At 35.7% G+C, this 23,323-nt stretch overlaps 1 protein-coding gene across 2 annotated transcripts; it reads left to right on the forward strand.

Annotated features, from left to right (window-relative positions):
• Positions 1 to 1,395: 1,395 nt before the first annotated feature.
• On the forward strand, positions 1,396 to 23,046 carry VPS41 (vacuolar protein sorting 41). Of its 2 annotated transcripts, XR_002602692.2 has the most exons (20): positions 1,396 to 1,832; positions 2,262 to 2,531; positions 2,620 to 2,799; positions 3,949 to 4,212; positions 4,910 to 5,042; positions 5,127 to 5,217; positions 8,357 to 8,459; positions 9,473 to 9,576; positions 9,647 to 9,740; positions 9,849 to 10,004; positions 10,081 to 10,143; positions 10,256 to 10,321; positions 14,081 to 14,281; positions 19,236 to 19,313; positions 19,385 to 19,504; positions 19,623 to 19,703; positions 19,785 to 19,870; positions 21,189 to 21,270; positions 21,352 to 21,894; positions 22,791 to 23,046. XR_002602692.2 is itself a non-coding variant. In XM_022297210.2 (19 exons), the coding sequence occupies exons 1-19, from the start codon at positions 1,572 to 1,574 to the stop codon at positions 21,799 to 21,801; spliced, it is 2,883 nt and encodes a 960-aa protein (XP_022152902.1). In that variant the 5' UTR covers positions 1,396 to 1,571; the 3' UTR covers positions 21,802 to 22,174. The 2 variants fall into 2 exon arrangements, 1 of the variants encoding a protein (XP_022152902.1); XM_022297210.2 differs by lacking the exon at positions 22,791 to 23,046 and having other exon boundaries at positions 21,352 to 22,174.
• Positions 23,047 to 23,323: the final 277 nt, after the last annotated feature.

Consider the following 23,323-nt stretch of genomic DNA (forward strand, 5'->3'; position numbering starts at 1 on the left):
CCATTTGTATTATTTAATACAATTGATCAATTTTTAATTTGACATGTCTTAAAATATTGAAAAATAATAATTCAACTCAATCCATTGTTTTTAATATTTTGTTTTTATAACCAAACCCAACCTTAATGTTTCTTCATACCTTAACATTTTAGGAACTAAAACGATATATACTGTAAGAAAAAATAATTATATAAATATAATTATTTCAAACTAACTTCCTAGAATATTGTGGTTTTAAACTAACCAAGTGGCAATATGTCTTTCCTCCTTACAAACTAAATATAAATCTAATTTAAACTAAATATTCTTTGATCTTATAAAAACAAAGGATTATATTAAGTTTTAAAGTATTATATATATTTTTTGTTCATGTTAGTAGTACGTGAAATGTTATACTAGGTCGTTATAGAAAAGTTCAAGATGTGATATATTATTTGATTGATTTGAATTATTGAGAGACCATATACGAAAGTAAATAACATTTACATGGTACATCCGAAGATTAATCTTATAAGGAAAATCTCAATAAAATTGTTACAATATATTATAAGCAACAATTATTTTAAGATGCACAGGAAAGCAAGTAGTAGATACATTTTGAATTTTTTCCCCTCCAAAATGTGAGGTTGGAATTCTTAATTAGATATTAAAACATTTTACTCAAATCAATCTAGTTCTTAGAATGGATTGTTTTTATCTTTCTTAAAATCTCTTGGAATTGATTTTGATGTCCATCTTTAATTCCAAGACTTTAAATTTTGGCTAATGATTGTCGAACTAAATTTACCCTCTCTCTATAAATTTATCTTCCCTCTATTCCTTGTTAGTCTTTATTAATTATTTATATTTTAAAAACATTCGAAATAATACAAAAATATCATTTTGCTCGTACTTGTATTTATGTAGTTGGTTTTAATTTTCTCTAAAGTTTTAAACTTTATCCCTATATATATAACTTTTTGAAACTTTTAAAATGTTAAAAATAAAATTGATCCCAACTAAATGAATCATGACTTAAATGAAAAAAATGTTTATTAAAAAGTTAAATTCAATCATTAAAATTTCGAATATTTTTTATAATTTATTTACTTCTTAAAATATGTATTAATATCTTATCTACTCAGCTATACTCGTGTTGGCTAAAAAAAAGGAAACTCCTTAAATTATATAAATGAAATTAATTATATTAACTCCAGTCCATTCCTTACCAGCCCAATCCAACCCAGCGGCCCAGCCCACTTTAATAAAATGAAAAATAAAACACGGAAAAGATGTTAATGCCGGTTCGGTTCGGTTCGGTTGAAATCCCACGGTTTAGCGAAGAGAGAGAAAAAATGGAAAACCGAAACAAGCCGAATCGATGTTCTACGGTTCTACCCGCATTTCATTTGTGAGTCTGACAAAGTTCATGTCGAAAATGATTCAACGAGAGCCAGATTCGATGAAGGGGGAAACGAAGAAATAAGAAACTTCTTTTTCATAATTCATCTCCCTACTTCCTTCAATCATTCGCTTTAGCTTTCCTTCTGTGACCGAATAGAGAAGAGAATCTGAATCGGACGTACATCGCAATGGCTCCGATTGCGTCGGAAAACGGCGTGGAAGGCGATGATGAGAGGGAGGAGGAGGAGGAAGACGAGGAAGAAGAAGAGGAGGGAGCAGAATTCGGTGGCGATGAGGAGGAACCCAGGCTCAAGTATCAGAGAATGGGCGGAAGCGTGCCATCGCTGCTGGCTAGTGATGCCGCGTCGTGCCTTGCCGTTGCTGAGAGGATGATCGCGCTTGGGACTCACGCCGGCACCGTTCATATTCTCGACTTTCTCGGAAATCAGGTCGGCTTTTTTTTTTTTTTTGGTTTCAATCGGTGAGTTTTGATTTGTTTATTGTAATTTGGGAGTTGAGAGTGCAGTTGGGTCGAATTATGATTTACGTAAGTTTTGAGGTTATGATAGTTTCTTAAAAGTAATTGAATGTGGTTGTGCTATCAGATTAGTTTCTTTACTAGTTACTGTCTTACAGACTTGAGCTTCGATTTTGCCATCTATACAGGCTCCTTCCTAATTATTGTGAATCAGATTATACTTTGTGGTTGTGAAAAAAATATATTAATGGTCAATCTATGACATTTTGTGGTTAAGTAGTGCGCATGGTCCTATATTTGATTGGGAATTAGAATGCAGGATATTCCTTGGTAGCCGTTGGATCTTACTGCTATACATGCCTAATCTTTGGAAGTGTATGCTCAATTTTATATTTCTCAGGTCAAGGAATTCTCTGCTCATACTGCTGTAGTCAACGACCTCAGCTTTGATATAGAAGGTGAATATGTAGGAAGCTGTTCGGATGATGGTTCAGTGGTAATAAATAGTCTATTCACTGATGAGAGAATGAGGTTCGAGTATCATCGCCCTATGAAGGCAATTGCACTGGACCCAGACTATGTAAAGAAAACTTCTAGAAGATTTGCAGCAGGTGGTCTAGCGGGCCATTTATATTTTAATTCAAAGAAATGGCTAGGATATAAAGACCAGGTTATTAACATTCTCTTTGTCACAGTTGAGAAAATATACCTTGTACCAGATGAATAGTTTCTCATTCTGAGCCTGTTTGCATTTGTAGGTCTTGCATTCTGGTGAAGGTCCAATACATACAGTGAAATGGAGAACAAGCCTTATTGCTTGGGCAAATGATGCTGGTGTAAAAGTTTATGATGCTGCAAATGATCAGCGAATTACATTTATAGAAAGACCGAGAGGAAGCCCACGTCCTGAACTTTTGCTCCCTCAATTAGTTTGGCAGGTTTGTCAAAATTTCATGATTTTGTCGACATACTGTACTGTACCAAGAAATTAACTGAAGTGGATGCTACTGCGGCTGCTTGAGGGCTGTAGTTGCTAGCCCTCTTTTCCAAAAAAAGAGAAAAAAAAAAAAGGGTATGAAAAACCCAAAGAAAATAAGATGGAGGGTGAGGCATCCTCCTGAAAATGAAGAAAAATATTTACAAGAAAGCTCTCTCATTAGTTTATATATATTTACTTTTTTATTTATAAACTATCATAAAAAGTACTATATTAGACAAGGGCTCCATCCAGAAGCTAGAATGACTACTCTGTCTACAGTCTTCCCTTCATTTCCAGACTTATATTCAAAATATGCTTATTCCTCTTAAGGCATGTCTCAAACAAAAGCAATAGCCACATTGGTTCACAAAATTTGACACTATCTTCTTCTAATTATTCCGTTAATTGGGAGCCTCGTTGTAAGTATTTTCTGGCCTATTGTACTTGTGTAGTGTGAGGAGGGATTTGTATATGTCTGAAGAACATCTTGTACTTGAACACTACTGGAACTTTTCAAATATAAATAGGAAGTTTGTTTATTGTTTAGAAAAAAAAATTAAAACTTACTTTGCACCAAATTATAGTTTAATATTATTTAATTAATTACAATTAGTTACTTTAATTAATTAGAATAAATAACGACTATGCTAAGTTTTTATCTTTGAACATTTTATGTTCATTTTCATTTACCAATGAAAAGTTCGTTTCTTGTTAAAAAAAAAACGACTATGCTCACCTCTCTACCATTCATTTTCTAGGAATGAAGTACCCTGTTGGTAGGAATAACAAAAAACAGTGTATATTTTCTTGTTTTAAATAAATACTTGAATAACTATTTCTTGTGTTTTGACTGTGAACAAACTTAGGTATTTAATTTAATATCTGTGGTGAACTCATGGGAATGCCAATGAAGTAAACTGGCCATAAGCCTTTTTCTACACAATACAGATTATTAATATTTTCGGGAACTATTTTCCCACCTTTTTAACTTCGATAAGGCATATGAGTAGTGGTAAAGAAATAACTTAGTGTTTTCCTCTTGGCATAGGGTTAGCGTTACAATTCTTAATTTTAGCATCATTTCTTACTGTATTTCCTCTATGTTCAGGATGATACTATGTTGGTCATTGGTTGGGGAACATCTGTGAAGATTGCATCAATTCGAACAAACCAGAATAGAGCGGCCAATGGGACACAGAGTAGTAGGCACGTTCCATTGTCTAGCATGAACCGGGTTGATATAGTGGCATCTTTTCAAACCAGCTACTTAATCACAGGAATGGCTCCATTTGGGGATTTCTTGGTTGTTCTAGCTTATATTCCTGGAGAAGAAGGTGAAAAGGATTTTAGTAGAAGTGCTCCATCTCGGCAGGTATGCTCACAGCAAGTTGAATGTACTCATGCACTCAGTACAAGTTCTTAGTGAATTCGTATTTATACAAGTTCTTAGTGAATTCTTTCTTTTTTATAAGAAGTTGTTAGTGAATTCACTTGTTAAAATTGTACTCATGCACTCGGTACTAAAAACGTAGAGCTTAATTAAGAATTTGTGCTATGCATGTATCGCGGCCTTTGTAATCACTGCCAAAACTATTTGAATTAATTCCTTGTTGGTTTGTCACATTTAGTGAGATGTTTTTTTTGAACACGAAACAAGAAATTTTCATTACTTGAAAAGAAAGAGGAAAATACAAGAAAAATAATTAGTATATTATTTTGTTACAGTTCCTTATTTAATTATTTAAAGATCATGAATATGTTGTTACTTTTGTTTAAGTGCGTATGCGAGTAAATGGTATATGTAATGTTGGAAACTTGGAATAAATAGTCGTTTAATCTGTCTGTTGTATATCGTTTGTCTTGTATTCTCTATTACACCCGATCAAACTTGAATCTTTATGTGTTTGTTATGTAAAAGCACGAGTACGACCACCTGCTATATAGTCTAGGATTGTATTAGGCACTTGCTCTTTTTTCTTCATGAAATCAAATTCGAAGGTGCTGGTTATTCCCTTTGATGTCATCAGACTGTTTTTGTGATCTTACTTGTATAAATCTCTTTCAAGCAGGGAAATGCACAAAGACCAGAAGTTCGTATGGTAACATGGAACAATGATGAACTATCTACTGATGCATTACCTGTACATGGTTTTGAGCATTACAAGGCAAAGGACTATTCCCTTGCACATGCTCCTTTCTCAGGTTGATTTATATCTATGGTATATTATTCTTTTAGCGCAAGGTAAAATGCCTTAAATGTTCAAATACTTCTTTATGTCAGTGTAGGCAGCAGCTATGCTGGTGGTCAGTGGGCTGCTGGTGATGAACCTCTATACTATATTGTATCCCCTAAGGATGTAGTTATTGCAAAGCCCAGGTTGGTTTTTGATCTACGTTGCTTCATAACTCCAGACTTTTCATTTTCTTGTTGTACTGTTAGGCCTCCAGTAGTGTACGCATACAGCAGAGGGGTAGAGCAGGAATTCCACCCCTAAACTAATGCTTATAGGAGGGAGGGGTAGAGTGGGAACTTCCCACCAAAGTTAGTTAGGAAAAGAGTATGGTGAGAGAGGGAGTGCAGGATATAGGTGAGTGGGGATGGACACTCATTTGGAGGGTAGGCTTTGTTTTGTTGGATAGTGTGAGGCTATTGTAGGAGATATTCACAACCCTCTCGAATTGGCTGGTTGATTGTAAGCCTTTGGGCACAAGTTGTTGCTTTTTAATACCAAGAACTTGTAAGGGGATTCCTTACATGTACCTGGTACTCTTTTAATTGTCAGTCACTGGAGAAGACTTGTAGTATTATCTGTAAGCTCATGGGTATGTTTCTTTTGATGTGCTTGTTTTTCTTGTGTGCTTAGTTTTGCACCTTTCATTTTACTTTAATCACTCTTAATGGAAGTATTGGCTGAATTTGTCAGTCTTTATAGCCCTTATAAATTATAAGTGAACAAATCGTTTGTGATGTTTAATTGCATTTGTGGGCACTCCCCTGGTGTAATGTCTTACTTATGTGGCAGTTTTCTGCAGCATTCTAACAATTCTTTTATTGATATTTTTTAAGCATGAAATGAAAAGAAGAACAATAGCAGCCACATAAAGAAAAAAACCGACAGCCACACAGGACATTGGAGTGCCAGAAAGCAAATATATACACAAAGGGTCCCAATTGTTTGTAATAAAATGATAAAAAATAAGTAAAATAGTCGATGTTTCTAATTAAAAAAAAAGAATAAGTGAAAGTTCTTTGAAGGACTATTAATACTGGTCCAAGGCCAAGGAGTTAATGGAGTCAAATTTTGCACCCTTTCTTTTCTTTTTTTTTTTTTGATAAGAAACAAAGATGGGTAATATTAATCAAGAAACCCAAAAAGGGGTAAACAACCTAAAGGCAGAGGGTAGAGAGAACCCTCTCCTCAAGACTATATTACTACAACTTTAAAGTAGGTGAGGTTGGCAAATTTTGCCCCTCATTCCAAGGGCCCTCCAACTTCAAAGAAATCTTCATATTTCTTCCCAACCAACATTCCACAGAATGGTGAAACAATCGAACTGGTGTAAATCTATTCCTTTGTCATTGACAGATACAACAATACATCCTCCATCACAACCTGACAACTACGAGGAAGAAAAAGAGGAGCGAAACATCTTCATAAGTGGAATGGACAAAGCCATAAAAGATGATCAATGTCTTTAGATGTTGCTTTCTAACTTTAGCTAGTGGTTCTTTGTAGGATCAATTCCAAGGACTTTATGTAGAGATCTTTGGAATTTTCAACTTCAATAACTTCGACATAAAAAAGGATGATTGATACAAGGACACCAAATGGTTGAAAAGAGATTTGTAAGAATAAGTTATAGGGGGATATACGGTTTAAACATGACTATCCTAAATACCTTGGTGGATGTTAACCCCTTGCATCCAAGGAGGGAAAAGATTGTCCGTCTCTCTGTCAAAAAGAGGCCTACACAAATGACAATCGAAGGATTTGCTCCCTTCTGTCGGAGGAAGGACAACCACTATGGGAACATTCTTTTCTTGTAGAATTCAAGCACAAATGAGAAAACCAAGATTGAAGGAAGTTTTGCCTATCCATTGGTTCTTCCACAATGGAGTTTAATCGCTATCTTGAGATGAATATTCTATGGAACTGAGAAAACTTGGAGAGGATTACACTGCCTGGTTTCTAGGTGTTACTAGAGACATAACAATTGTGTCCCAACCATTGGCACGGGGCCATATTTTGTAACAAGAATGTGATGTGGGATTATATGGGGTGCTAAGGAAAAATGCCATAACCATTTGGATAAAAGTGCAGGGGTCTTACTAACGAAGCTCCCAATCCACAAATATCCCTCGGCACACACGTATTTTCAATTTAATAAATGCTATCCTTCCCCATTAAGCCTCAGCCACATCTTCCCATAAGAAATATTTCATAGCTTTTTTCTACAATGTCTCCTTGCAGACATCAAAACTTCAAAAAAACATGGAAAAAAAGAAAACAATTAAGAGGAACTTCTCTCGCCACATTTGATAAAAGTAAGCATGCCATCTTTAGAGAAATAAGCTTTATTCCAAGCAGTCAACCTCTTCTGAACATTTTAACCACATGATCTCAAAAAGGTGTTATAGGGTTGAAAATTAGGGGAAGATCAAGATAGGTGAAATGTAGTGAAACACACAAGAGTCACCCAACTCACCCACTAGCTTATCTTAAGAGGTTTGGAATTTGTCCCAACTAGGGTACATTCTCTGTTGATTTTTAAACTAGACACAAACTCAAGAACACTGAGGATTTGATTAATGTTATTGAAAGAATCCTCCACCTCATTCAAAATGGAGTAGTATCATCCGAAATTTGAAGGTTGGGTAAGGTGCATATTGTTCCTAGCACCTAAGACATTCTACTTAACCTCTCTTGATGTGCCTAGATAACAATCTGCTTAAAACATCAACCAAGAGTTATTGGTTTCCTTACTCGTACAGCAACATACCCAAATATGTTTTTGTTGAACAACTCTAAACATGTATGAGAAAAGTTTTTCTTCCTAAAACTCCACTATTCTACTGTTATCATGGTGTGAAGTCATGGAAAAGTATACATACTTATGTAGTTTGCAGATTTTCATTTTTAAGATAATGTCTATCCTTATGTAGTATGCCAACGACCCTTATGACAGTGGCAGCATGGGGATGTTATTATGATGTTGATAACTTGGCCAAGGATCCTTAGATCTGGGCTGGTTTTACAAGCCCCAAAATAAATAATCAGATTAAGAATAGTTGTGTCAAAATTTAGGCTTTACTTCTTCAGTTTTGGCAGATGAAACTGAAACCATGGTACCGCATGCACTACTGTTTCCAAAATGTTAGTAATTTGGTCTTCTCAATTGCAAATTTTCTATAGATTCACCATGACATTTTAAATAGTGGCAAAAAAGGCCTACATCAAGTATCTTTTGTGGTGCTTCTGTTTGATCTCATGACTGCATGTTTTAATCACTATTAGGGATGCTGAAGATCATATTGCTTGGCTTCTTGAACACGGCTGGCATGAAAAAGCTCTGGAAGCAGTTGAAGCAGGTCAAGGAAGAAGTGAACTCCTAGACGAGGTACTCTCCTCCTCGCTCATAGCTCCATTAATTTGAACTGACACTTTATATTTAGACACATGAATATATATCATTAGTTTGTATATTTTGAAGACATTTTGAGCTCTCTCTATCATATAAAATCTGCATTAGCGTTTGAAAATTTTCATACTTGACTTAGTTTCTGTTGGATGCTTGCTTCAGCTCTTTCTAACATATGGGCTAGGCCCCAATGGGCATGTATTCTATAAATCTCCTTTAGCCAGTTTTAAAAATTTGTCTTTGCTGAATTCTTTTCCTTCTCTCTCCGTTTTTTTTCCATATATAATTCCTCCTTAAACTAAAGGAAAAACACTGAGGAAATTTTATTAATCAAATATAAACTAATTACAACTTATAGGCTGCCAGACTTTCTGATTACAAAATTATCCTACTAATATAGTGGTAGACTTCTGTGAAATTTTGCCCATATTCCTCTTTAGATTGGCTCAAAACATCTAGTTCATCGAGAGACAGAACAATTTGCTTGCCGAACGTAATTTCCCTGGGGTTTCAATCTTCCTTGAAGCCTTAAATCATCCCCACAGAACTATATCTCTGTTATTTTCTTGGAAGCATTATCCAATTGCAGTCAGCCAAGATGGATCTTTCAGGGATTTCTTGAGGCCATAGGGTGTTGGAGGAAGTGTGGGGAACTATTACTTCTTTAGCCTATATTTGAAGTGCTAATTCTAAGGCTTTTTGTAATTACTATTTACTCCCTTTCTATCTTCTCATTGGAGTGTTTTCATGTGATTTGCTCCAAGCTTGTATATTTTATCTCTGCCATGAAATTTCTTTCTTATACAAAAATAAGCCATAAATGTTTAGGTTTAATTGCTTGATTATTCTGGGGATTTGTAATCCCTTTAGTTTTCTTGAAGGCATGGAGCAATAATGTTTCATAGTCACTTTTGTATGAAGTTAATTGAGTACGATAATATGATTATAATGTATTTTGTTTACTCATTATTTTTTGTTCATTTTGTGTTTAGGTTGGATCTAGATATCTTGATCACTTGATTGTGGAAAGAAAATATGCTGAAGCTGCTTCTCTGTGTCCCAAATTGTTGCGAGGCTCTGCTTCTGCTTGGGAGAGGTATTTAGTCGATTACCTTGTATACCATTCTTTATGCACAAGCATAACTGCAGAAACCTGATTTTTACAGATGGGTTTTCCACTTTGCTCATCTGCGTCAACTTCCTGTGTTGGTTCCATATATTCCGACAGAAAATCCTAGATTGCGTGATACTGCTTATGAGGTTTGGGAGAAAGCTTTTTCAGTTTTTCCAATATTTATTTCTCTTTTCAAGAAATATTTATTTGTTACCAACTTGAAAATTTGAAATTTTTTTCTTTGTTTATTGCAGGTGGCTCTTGTTGCTCTTGTTTCAAATCCATCATTTCATAAGGATCTATTAGCGACTGTTAAGTCTTGGCCACCTGTGATTTATTCTGCTTTGCCTGTTATCTCAGCCATAGAACCTCAGTGCAATACTTCTTCGATGACTGATGCTCTTAAAGAGGTAAGTATTTATTTTTGTTTTTTTCTTAATCGCCTATAGTGTGTTTTGCAGTAACCACGTGTCTTTCCTGCATCAGGCATTAGCTGAGTTGTATGTTATAGATGGGCAGTATGAGAAAGCTTTTCTGCTGTATGCTGATGTAAGTGTTTTGATTTTTTCTCTCTCCAGTCTGCCCACATTAGTTAACTCGATCTAAACTACTATTGTTTCCATTTTCAATATATATTTACTTATCTTGCCCTTATTTGCAGCTTCTGAAGCCAGATATATTTGACTTTATTGAGAAATACAATCTGCATGAGACCATTCGTGAAAAGGTATGACAATCCAAGAGTCAGTGACCCTATAGTTATCTTGTTTCTTTATTTAAATAGTAAAATTAAGTTTGTGTGGTAATATTTAATAATGTTTTAAAATGCCTCTTTAGCAGTTACACAGGTAGAATCTCCTAACAAAAAGAATTGGAATTGTAGTTCTTCCTGATAACGTTGTCGCATTTCTTATCATTTTTAACCTCTCAATTAGACTCATCAATTTTTACATCAGATGCAAGCAATGGAACTCTAAGGAACTCTAGGGGTATGGTTTTTTTTTTTAACTTTTTTGTATTTATTTTATTAAAAAATGATTTGTAGGAAGGATTTAAAAATTATTTTCACTTTTCACTTGAAAATCTGTTGAGAGTTCTTTTTTTATTTTTATCATTATTATTTTTTAATTAATTAATTATTATTATTATTATTATTATTTTTTTAAATATATTTTTTTTATATGAAACAAATATTTCATTGATGGTATGAAATATACAAAAGGCCACATGGGCAATTACAAGAAAGTTTCCAACTTGTAATAAGATCATTTAGAGAATAGCTACTAAAGGGGGTGTAGAAACATTTACACCATCCGAGAGCTAAGGTAATAACCCTATCAAAAAAATAAAGCAAAAGGGAGAGTCTTGTCATTAAAAACCCTATTGTTCTTTTCCAACCAAAGACTCCAAAAGAAGGCCCGAGCAAACTGTATCCATAGAGTCAGTTTCCTTCTCTTAAAAGGGTGTCCCGCCAATATTTGGTCAAGAAAGATAGCTGGATTTGTGTGTAGGGGAGTTTCCCATCCAAAAGTTGCGAGTAGATGGCTCCAATATCGATATGCGAAATCACATTGAGTGAATAAATGACCGTGTGTTTCTGTAGCTTTAAAACAGAGAAGGCAGTAGTTTGGGGATAAAGCGATGTGGGGGAGTTTTTTCTGTAGTCTGTCATAGGTGTTAATCGCCATGACTAAGTTCCCAACAGAAGAACCTAACTTTCTTGGGGCATCTCCCTTGCCAAATTTTAGGGAAGAGGGTGGAGGCAGTGAGATCTTTGTTAGTGGTGAGAATGCGATAGGCAGATTTTAAGATCTGGTGGTTTCCAAAGGCCATGTCCATTGGTCATCAAGAGAGGTCGGGGTGGTTGTATCTAGTATATGGGAGAGTGTCAGCCAATCAGAGAGCTCATCATCTTTAAGTGGTCTGCGAAAGTTGTAATCCCAGGAGGCTGTAGAGTGAGACCAAAGTTTGGAAATAGTGGCTTCTTTGTCGGTCGAAATAGCATAGAGATTGGGATAGAGGCTGTCCAGAGTGCCTTGAGAGAGCCATTTATCGTGCCAGAAACTGAGGGCGTTCTTTCACCCACTTTGCATATAGCATATGTCCTGACAGTGCTGATTTGCTTAGAAATTCCATTCCATGGCCCCTTAAAACAATTTCTACGATTGGATGGCTAGATATCCGAGAGTGAGCCATTGTATTCGGCCGCAATGAGTCTCCTCCATTGGTGGTTTGGCTCCGAAAGGAATCTCCAAATCCTTTTTTTTTTTTTGAAATATAGATTGACAATTTTTTCTTTCTCAAATTCTCTTAAACATGAACTTAAGTTTATTTTTTTTCCAGACCACCTACTTAAGTTTATTCAGTTAAACTCAAGGAAAAACTTCTAGGTAGTGAAGACATGTTTGGGAAACTAGGGAGCCGAGAAACTTGGGAGCTTTCATTAACTATTACAAGATTCTTGTATCCTTAGACAATGTGATAACAGTTTGTTGCAATATGTTAATTTTGAGTTGGCACATGAGTGGCCTTGATTTTATTTTTTATTTTTTTAAATTCTTTTTGGAGACTGGTACAACCACGGAGGAAAAAATAGTTTAGGAAACCCTAGCTCTGATATGTTTCAGGAAACGAAGATTGGATGAAGTGGGTGGAGGTATCATTGAAAACCTTTGGGGTCCAAGATATATTGGCTGGGCAAAGCTTGTATGATCTAGGGTCTTTGGAAGTACTTTTTATTTTGTGGAATGAAAATGTTACTCACTTAGAGGGGGGTGACAAGTGTCTTTTCTTGCGTTCACTGAAGGTCATGTTTTACATTGAGTGGTGGCTAACAGTGGTCTATGGGGATTTATCAGGCATCTTTTAGAGGAACTAGGAAATTTATCAGGCTTATGCAGTTCTTTGTGGTCTATGGGGATGTGGTCTTAATGTTACTAGATCAGATAAGTCTACTGTGGGAGAGGGAACTAACAGCATGGTTGATTTTTTTGTGTCCATTTGAGGATTCCCACCTGCATGACGTTCCACTTGGGGATGAAAGGTATTGTGGCTTACCTTAAGGTGAAACATCACTAATATGTGAATTTATTGCCTTATAAGGGAGATACACAGCTTCTGTGCATTTCCTGTTCGGTAGTTGATGGGATAGCCCAATTCAACTAATTCCCATTATCGTAGTACTTAGAGGAAGTATTATCATCGTAATTCGTAACCCTTAGATTAAATAACCTACAAAGGCATAAAGTAAATAATATTATCCCAAAGCTAATGCAATGAGCTCTCTTCATTGATGAAAATGTGTTTGTTACATTCCAACTAGAGGACTTGCAAGAAGGCCGAGCAAGAAAGGGTCGGTTTGATGTTGGAGGGGGTTCTTCGCGACCCTCCGTTTCGTGACAAGGGTCAGTTTTTGTGGCAAGCCAGTTTCTGCAGTTCTTTGGAGTTTGTGGATGGAGAGGAGTAACATGATTTTTAGAGGGATTGAGATATCATGGGAGGATATTTGGGCTCTTGTTTGGTTTCATGTTTCTTTTTGGGCTTCAGTGTCCACATCCTTTTGTAGTTTTTCTTTAGGCTTGATCTTGCTCGATTTGAGAATTTTATTTTAGTTTGGTTCCCTTTTGTTGGGCTGTGTTTTTGTACACCCTTTTGTATTATTTCATTCTTATTTTCTGAAGAAAAAAAGAGGGGGGGATGATAGTGAGGGATTTGACCGAGGAACACTTGTCCTTATCTGAAGCCTTATTAATGGGAAATGATATAAAATCACTCTACCCGATCTTCAGGCACCTGGAGTCCTGGAATTTTGAGCTCAATTTAAAAAATGAGGATTCTGTCAATGAAAGACAACACCACCCTCTCCCTCATATCTGACCTGGTATTGCTCCCATGGACCAAAGGGACATCCAAGAGGGATAATTCATCACTTGGCTCTGGAATTTGTTTGGTTTCAAAGCTCTAAAGCTAGCAGTTTTTCGGAGTTCTGGTTCAGAATGCTTTTTATCTTTTTCGAGCTTGTATTGTTCTTGTTGCGCTAATTCTTCATTATTTTTCTCTTCTTCTCTCTCTTTTTTATCCCATTGGGGTTTGATCAACATTTTTCCTTTTCATATTTCATTGAAAAGTTGTTTCTTGTTAAAAAAAAAAAATTCAGGAAAGATTTCTTGCAATCTCCTTTGGCCAGTTGTAGGTTTGGGATGACTAGTATATGTACAAGAATTAAAGCTTCAAAAAAAATAGAGATACACTTTAAATATGTTCCTCTATTGAGCTTGGGCAAATAGGCCTTTTCATTCTCATTAAGAAAAATGACAACATGTTTTGTGTGTTTCATTAGGTTTTTTTATTTCTAAATTTGAAAACAATTTTACAGTTCCTGTTGCCTGGTAAATTATTCGGTTTATTTTCATGTTCAAATGTATGATGACCTTTCTTATTTTAACCATTCATTTGAACATTTCTTATTTTACGCATCTTTTTGTAGGTTGTCCAACTCATGATGCTAGATTGCAAGCGTGCCGTTCCATTATTTATCCAAAACAAGGAATTAATTCCTCCAAATGAAGTTATTTCACAGCTTCTTAAAGCCAGAGATACGTGTGATTTCAGATATTTCATGCATCTATATCTGCATTCCTTATTTGAAGCAAATCCACATGCTGGGAAGGATTTCCATGATATTCAGGTACAAACTATTGAAAACTAAGTTAATCCTTTGGTGAGTATGTTGTCATGTTTTTGAAATGCAAGACACATACAAAGATTTAATAATAAAAACAACAGGTACACAGGAAAATGAGAATGAATTTTTTTCTCTCTGTATTTCTCATTAGCACATTCTGATATATATAAACATTAGAAACTGGAGTGAGGAAGTTACCAGAAAGTGGAGTGGACGTTTCTCATTCTCACAGTTACAACACTTACAGTTACCCCTTGGCCCTTAAGTTACACCAATTAGATGACTATAGTAATATCCCCCCCAAACAAGAGGGTGACGTAATCACGTTGAGTTTGTCCTTTGACAAGCCGAATTTACTTGTAGATGGAGGTTTAATGAGGCCTTCCGCCAGCTGCTCATGAGAGGGTACATACAATTTCAAGTTGCTTGCCAACAAAATGCACGTTCAAGACATGTTTGCTGCAAGAATGAAACGCCAGATTTGCAGCAAGAGAGAGTGCACTAATGTTATCACACCAAATAATAGGTGTATTATATTGAGGACAACCAATTTCACAAAGGAGAGACTGCAACCAACTTATTTAAGCTGCTGTATGGGCCAAGGATCTATTGTTCAAGGATACAAACTCTCGAAAGAGCGAGAAAATCATAAAAAAAAAGAGTAGAAAATACAATATATTAACAAAGGAGAAATAAAGGCTTCCCAATTATTAAGAACAAGACTGGGAGAATAATGCAAAAAAGAATCGGAAAGAGAGCACCAACGTGAATTTAGCAGAAGAGAAACACTCGAGCAATGATCTATTCTTGCCCTCAAACATCCTTGAATTACTTTCAAACCTTAACTCCGAGAGCAATGCTTTTACAGCATCGATCTATAGGAAACGATCTGCGGAAGAAGAATGAATAAGCCTGCAAAATAGTTGAAACAAATTGTCTTCAGCCTTGTCAAAAACCCAACCAACATTGAAAAGACTTAGAATAAGAGTCCAGCCCTTAGCAGCAAAGGTACAGTGAAAAAATAGATGCAAAGGTACAATGAATAAATAGATGACTGAGGTCTTCCCCACTAATCCTACAAAGAAGAAGAACACAAAAAGGTGGAAGGAGGGTTGCTGAAGGAAGCTTCTTCTGAATGGCTTCTGCTGTATTAAGTTTGCCTTGAAGGAGAATCCAAGAGAACACATTTACTTTTCTTGGGTTCTTTGATTTCCAGAGTGCAGTAAACAAATCTTTATGCATAGGAGATGAAGATTTCAACCTGCTCATTGAAGCAACAGAGAATAAACCAGCAGGCTCAAGTGACCAATAACGTTGATCATCTTCATTAGATAAGGAAACCAGTGTGAACAACTGTCAAAAGGCAGAAAACTCATCTAACTCATCATCTTTGAACTTCTATTAAACACCCAAATCAAATTAAAAGTTCAGAAAATATACTCCCAAACCTTACTACTTTAGACACAGTGGAAGAATAAATGAGTTTTTCTTCATCTACCAGCAAAACAAGTCTATAGAGAGAATATGAATAAATAATTAAATTTACCTTAACCCATCAGATTTAGCTTTTGGATTCAGTGGTGACTTAACACGATATTGGATTCAGTGATGATTTAACATGGTATTAGATTTAGAACAAGGATGTCTTGTGTTTGAAACCTCTATAATGTCATTTTCTCCCAATGTAATATTGATCATCACTTGTTTGGCTTTGGTCTTCTGCAAATTGTCAAGCCCACAAGGGATAGTGTTAAAATATGAATGAATAATTAAATTTATCTTAACTCCTTATCTTAGGCTTTTGGATTTAGTGGTGATTTAATTACTATGCAAGTAGTCAACACCGATGCAAGGCATTTTAGTCGAATTGTGGCCACTGTGTTAAGTTTACCTAAATGAGCCGACCAAGAATAATTATTTAGGACTCTTGGTCTTCCAGCTAGCCTTTAACCAATATTTGTTGATTCTAACATGATGAAACTTTAAGGACTTGTCCTATCACAGATATTTGTGGTATCTCAACTCGTTGATGTTGTAATGGTGGCTAGCTCGAGCTCGAGCCACGAAACCGATCAACTTTGTGATTGGACAAGTCCTTAAAGTTTCATCATTTTGATGCCATTTTGATTGACGCCATTTTGATTGCTTCAGAGACTGTAAGTACTTGGAAAAGGGAGAATAAGAAAGGTTTCCTGTTGAAGCTTGATTTCGAAAAAGCTTATGATAAAGTAGATTGGGACTTCCTCTTAGCTGCCCTCAAGGCTAAAGGCTTCGGTATGAAATGGTGCAGTTGGATTCATGGCTGTTTGACAATACAAATTTTTCTGTGATGATAAATGGAAGACCTAAAGGTAAAATTTGGGCTAAAAGAGGTCTTAGGCAAGGCCGCAAGGGGGATCCCCTCTCCCCTTTTCTCTTTACCATAGTAGGAGATGTCTTGAGTAGGTTGATTCATTTCAGTTTTGAAAGGAAAATCGTTAGAGGCTTAACTACAGGATCCCCTGAGATTGAGATTACTCACCTCCAATATGCAGATGATGTTCTTGTTTTTTACCCTTTTTCTGCTCAGATGTTGGAAAATTGGTGGGGGCTGATCCATTTCTTTTTACTCATTTCGGGCCTCTCCCTTAATGTTACTAAATCAGCTGTGATTGGAGTTGACTGCAGCACCACAGAGGTGAATTTCTGGGCATTAACTTTTGGGTGTAAAGCAGAGACTTTTCCCTTCACCTATCTGGGCTTTCCGCTGGGAGGTAATCACAAATCAGAGAGTTTTTGGGCTCCTGTGGTAGATAAGATGCATAAACGTCTTCAAAAGTGGAGATTCCTAATGCTCTCTAAAGGGGGTCGTCTTACTTTGGCTCAATCCTTGCTCAACAACATTCCTATTTATTTCTTTTCCATCCTAAAAGCCCCGAGATCTGTGACCACAACAATGGAAAAGTTAATGAGGGACTTTATTTGGAATGGGGGAGAGCATAGGCCGATAATGAACCTGGTCAAATGGACTTGGATAGCTTTACCTCATCAACAAGGTGGTCTTGGAGTGGGCTCGCTTACTCTTCAAAGCCCTCCTTATGAAATGGTTATGGCATTTTGCCACAGAAGAATAGCTTATTGAGGAGGGTTATTCTTGCTGTTTATGGGGAGGATACTTTTGGTTGGTTTTCGACCGTTTCTAGTGGATCATCGAAAGGCAGACCGTGGATAGACATCCAAGGTACAGGCACGGCTTTCTCCAACCTTATTTTTTATAAAGTCTCTTCGGGAAATAGAGTGAGATTCTGGGAAGACATATGGATTGATTCATCTCCTCTTTCAACTATCTTTCCCTAGTTCTACGGCCTTTCCAACAAGAAAGGTTCGGCCATAGGGGATTGCTGGATCACAGAGGAAGGGACATGGGATCTGGCAAGAGAGATAAATAGATGGGCAGCCTTAACATCCAAGCTGGATGGTGTGTTTCTTGGTCAAGGCAATGACAGAATTGTGTGGAAAGCAGACTCCAGAGGCACGTTTGCAGCAAATTCTGCTTTCTTGGCTCTCACTACTCCTTCCCCAAAGCTTAACTCGGCCACAGCAGCATTCATTTGGAATTTTGAAGTTCCAAAGAAGGTGAAGGTTTTCCTATGGACATTGTTCTATAGAGGTATGAAAACAGTAGATAGAATTCAAAAGAAACTCCCCCACTTGGTGCTCTCCCCGGCAATCTGCAGTTTATGTTTGAGGAACCCAGAGAACGTGGACCATCTCTTTATGCACTGTACCTTCGCGTCCACAGCTTGGAATAATGTGGCTTCTCTATTAGACTTATCCTTTTGTTTCCCTCAGCATATCGAAGATTTCATTTCTGAAGGTTTTTGTGGAATTGTGCCGCTAGGGTGGTCCTTTGGCTTCTTTGGAAAGAAAGGAATAGTCGGATTTTTGACGACGAAATGGTCTTGATAGATTCTTTTTTTTGTGAATATCAAGCATACGGCTTCTTGGTGGGCTTCTACACACAAAAAGGCTTTTTGTAACTACAATCTTTTTTTTATTATGCAAGATTGGAAAGCTGTGATTGTATAGTCCGTTGGGGAGGGTTTTCTCCACCCTCCGCCTTTAGGTTGTTTTGGCCCTTTTTGGGTCATTTCTCTAATATACCCTTTTTGTCTCTTATCAAAAAAAAAAAAAATGGTGGCTAGCTTTACATGGTATCCTTGGCGATGGCTTCTCATCTCTTCACCATTGTTGCGCAATGTTGAGAAGCACCAGAACGTGTGCCATGGAAAGCACCATATTGAAGGCACATGAAATGCTATTGCACAAGACAAGATGATGGGCGCGTGCCCCACCTTCCCTTGAGCCATAGGCTTGCAGTTGCACCCAGATGCACCTCAATAACATTGCTTGGTTCCTTTATAATTTATGCATTATCTGCATAAATACCAGACCCATTTACTTGATGAAAATCATTGGTGGTTTTATCTAGAATGATTAAGCTTGATGTGGATTAAGATAATAAAGGGAGATGTATGACTCATTCTGTTCATAATCCAAATAAGCGGTTTCTTCTAAGCACAAATACGGACACAAGACACAAACATGACACGATATGGACACGGTGGCACGTTATTATCTAAAAATATAGGACATAGGCAAAGTAGGACACATTTATTAAATATACATTTTGTTAAAATCTAGGACCTAATCTTAAATTAATACATAAGAGTGTTCCAATATTGTGTTCTATATTACTATTTATTATCTTAATAAGTATTTGATATGTGTCTAACAAATCTTGGACTCATAATTAATTTGTAAACTAGAGCCTAACATGCCTTTATTGTGTTATCTCCAACAAATGTTGGGTACAGACGCATCACTCAAACTAAAGTGTCTGTGTTTCTTTATACTTAAAGATTTCTTGTTCCTATTCAATAATTTTCTTCCCCTTTACCCTCCATAATTTGTGTAGGTGGAGCTTTATGCTGACTATGATCGAAAGATGCTACTTCCTTTTCTTCGTAGTAGTCAACATTATACACTTGAGAAGGTTAGAGTTACCTGTTGCTGTTTATAGGGATAATTCTTTAGTGTATATGACTTGGTGAACGTAATTCTCAGGCATATGAAATTTGCATTAAGAAAAATCTTTTGAGGGAGCAAGTCTTTATTCTTGGAAGAATGGGAAACGCAAAACAAGTACTTGCTGTCATCATTGATAAATTAGGGGATATCGAAGAGGTAACCGCATTATTTTCTGACTGAGGACAGTCCCAGCTTTCAGATAGAAACCCCACATTTCCATTTGAGATCTCTTTTGAGATCTGGTTATGAACTGGTCACAAAACTTTGTTTACAGGCAGTAGAGTTTGTTAGCATGCAGCATGATGATGAGCTTTGGGAAGAATTAATAAAGCTATGTCTTCACAAGGCTGAAATGGTATCGTTGAATGCTTCTCTCTGGCAGACTATTTGCTACACACTGATTTATTTTAAATGGTTTACCCTCCATTGTTGACAGGTCGGCATGTTGTTGGAGCACACAGTTGGCAATCTAGATCCTCTTTATATTGTCAACAGGGTTCCCAATGGTTTAGAGATACCTCGGTTTGTAACCATTTTACCTCCAGTAGTTCAAAACTTCTGTTTTGTTTATATTTGTTGTCTTTCTATTGCAAGTTGCACATTTCATCTAAAATGTACCGAGCTTCCCTTTCACTTGTATAATTTTTATTTATTTAAATTCGTCTGAGACTTCTAGAAGTTAGAAGGGTTTTTTTCCTAAAAAAAAAGTTTTTAAACTCTGGTTGCTTCTTAGACCTCTTTGATAGCATTTCTGTAGTTGCTCCACGTTTCTTATATTCTGAATTTCGGAAGCTCTTTCTAATTCCTGATTTGGTCTTGGTTTATGTCTTATCACCGTCCTCTCTTTCTTTTTATCTTTTGCTTTTGTTTAATATTAGGTTTCTTTTCCTAGAATAAAGAATGTCTTTTATATTGCTCTGACATATGAGAATTGTTCTTTGAGATGAATATTTGTGCTTGGGAGATAGGACTTGTAGAATTTGCGTTTTTATAATTGATGTTACTTGCAAAAAGTAATAAAAAGACCACTTGGGATGTGACTCAAATCTTCATTTTCATTGAATCAGCTAGAAATTTCATCAGTCTATGGATAATGTCTATTGGTTCGTATATAGTTATTAATAATGTCCATTGTATTCATTCTTCTATTCTCATCGCTTCCTGCATAAGTTATGTAGTTACTAGTTTATCCTGATAATATTTTGTAATCTGCCTGTACTCATTCTATATGATCCCTATCTTCAAAAATCCTTGATTACTCCTGGGTCCAGGCCTTGGGCAGAGGTACATAGGTGAGCGAAGCTCCGATTCCCAGTTATCTATTAATTTCTCAGTCCCTCTAGTCGGGTGGGCCGTGGCCGATCTTTTGACCATCATGATGATGCCTCATCGAAAACGACATGTGGAGATACAGATTTTGAAGAGAAAAAAAAAGAGAAGATCCCCATTTTAAGTTGGCCCCGATCGTTTAGTAGTTGATTTTTGAGGCATTAAAACCTTGTTATTATCTATCTTGGGAAATTTACTTCCAGATAATTCTCTCAAAACATCCCATCGTTTTACTTGTGTAGCAACCAGTAATGAAAATAAGCGCACCAACCATTTTGTTATAAGATTAGAAGTTGTGCCTGAATTAAACAAATTAAACATATGTAAAAATAGATAATAGTTCTGGCACTATCACTACCAAAACTTTCATCAGTGAATCACAGGCCACTGATTTGGTGAATAATAAGATTGTGATGTTTATCTTTTTTTTTTTTTTTTAAATTCATTACCTGAATATTTTGTCTTTTAGATGTACATATAGTCTAAAATATTTTCCTTATTTCTATTTCAGCCTTAGGGATCGGCTCGTTAAAATCATTACTGATTACAGGACCGAAACGAGTCTTAGACATGGATGCAACGATATTTTGAAGGTATTTTCATGCTACAATAATTTGTTGCTTCATTATAATTGAACCTTGTGCTGGAAAATAGTAACGTGTGATTTTCAACAGGCTGATACTGTGAATCTATTGGTTAAGTACTACAAGGAGGCCAAACATGGAATTTACTTGAGCAACGAAGAAGATGAAGCACGCGGGAAAAGGAATGAAAATAAGGTTTCTCAGACGATTCAGAAATCATCGAGTGTTAGAATGATGGAGGTTAAGTCGAAAACTCGGGGAGGCACTCGATGCTGCATATGTTTCGATCCCTTTTCTATACAAAACATATCGGTCATTGTGTTCTTTTGCTGTCATGCGTATCATGCGACTTGTCTCACAGAATCTACCTCCAATCTTGATGCTAAGAAAGGGGCTGGAGAGACTAGGCATGATTCGACATCGGACTTCGATTATGATAACGGAGAAGTAGAGGATGACGATGAGGATGACGATGAGAATGATACGGATGTGGGCGGTCCTAGAATGCGTTGTATCTTATGTACTACTGCTGCTTCCTAGAGTTAGAAAGGACTTTGCATAATTTGCGATCATGGTTTTCATTATTATTTCTCCTCGTCCTCGGCTCCTTCAAATGCGTTCATCCACATTCAGGTATGTACATTGTTATTTATATCTCTTTTTCCTGACTTGTATAATTAATGTTGTAAGATTTTGTTTTGATGGTTGTAGTAATTCTTAATATATGCTCTAAGTTGTGCTTGGGTTCGGGTCGAGATGTTTGATATATGCTTGGTCGAGTTGGGTCGAGTGATTTATGGGTTGAGGGTGATTGACATTTCTACTTATTTATTTATTTTTTTCAGTTTCAATTCTTATGAGAATTTAACTCTTTATAATCTCAATAATATATGTGAAAAAATGACATTAAACATGTTATCTTGTTAATGAATAAGCTTTTAGATATGGAATGGCATATTATCAATTAACATGTTATTTAATTATTTTTTTATTTTGTAGAATTCATTATGTAATATAAAATTTTCAGCTGTTTTTTCTTCAACGTTTTATGGGTTATAGAGAATTTCATTGCGGGTAACTGTGGTATAATTTAGATAAAATAGTACCAAAGTAGCAACTAAAAAAATTGTTATAAATTTATCAAAAGTAAATTACGTAAATAAGTAATTATAATTGATCATAAATTAATATATGCTATAAATATAGTTGAGTAATATTCAAGTTAATCATCAATTTATGCAAATCAAGGTTATCATTTTTTAATAATTAAAAAGAAAAAGAAAATTTCACATACAATTTTTGAACTTCTGTATGAGTTGTTACAATCACGCCTACGAATTTTCAATTTAATGTATAACTCTAAATCTATAAAATTGTTGTAATTAAACCTAATTGTTATAACATTGTAAATTGTGGAAACTACTTCTAAATTATAAAGTCCAATTGTGAACACCAACTGTACTAAAAAAAAAAAAAATTGTGGACTCAAACAAGTGCTAGAAATTAATGTATTGATAGTTTTCTTACAGGAGTTATTGAATACAAAATGTAGATGGTTGAAATCTATTGTCTTGCTCCAACAATCTGCAAATAAAAGAGAAGTGTGGAACCTATGTCAACTCAAAATGACAAAAGGCAAAAGTGGAATTGAGTTACCTTGATGAGGTATTTGGCTATTCGTCGTTCGAGAATAACGTTCCTGAATTCAAGTATGATAAAATAATATTTCTATTTGTATTTTGGAACAAATTAGAAATGAGAATAAGAAATAAGAAACTTGTTTTAGTTGTTTCCAAAATTTCTATACAATTTTGAGAATGTTCCCAAAAATGGAGAAATAAGAAATATAATTAGTTGCAAAATGCTTAGATTTCTTAAGAAGATTAAAAACAAGAAACAGGAACGTTACCGAAGAGTCCATTACATCTAAAAGTGATTCTACAAATGTTAAACTACCTTAGGATTCTGGTCAATAGCTTTCTAAAGAATGAGCTTTTAAAATAATTGATCAAAAAATAAAAGTGGTTTTTATTTGTTGGGTGCTCGAAAAATTAAATAGCAT

This window comes from Momordica charantia (assembly GCF_013281855.1).
Source record: "Momordica charantia cultivar OHB3-1 chromosome 3 unlocalized genomic scaffold, Mcharantia_2.0 BLBB01000003.1, whole genome shotgun sequence".
Taxonomy (NCBI): Eukaryota; Viridiplantae; Streptophyta; class Magnoliopsida; order Cucurbitales; family Cucurbitaceae; genus Momordica; species Momordica charantia.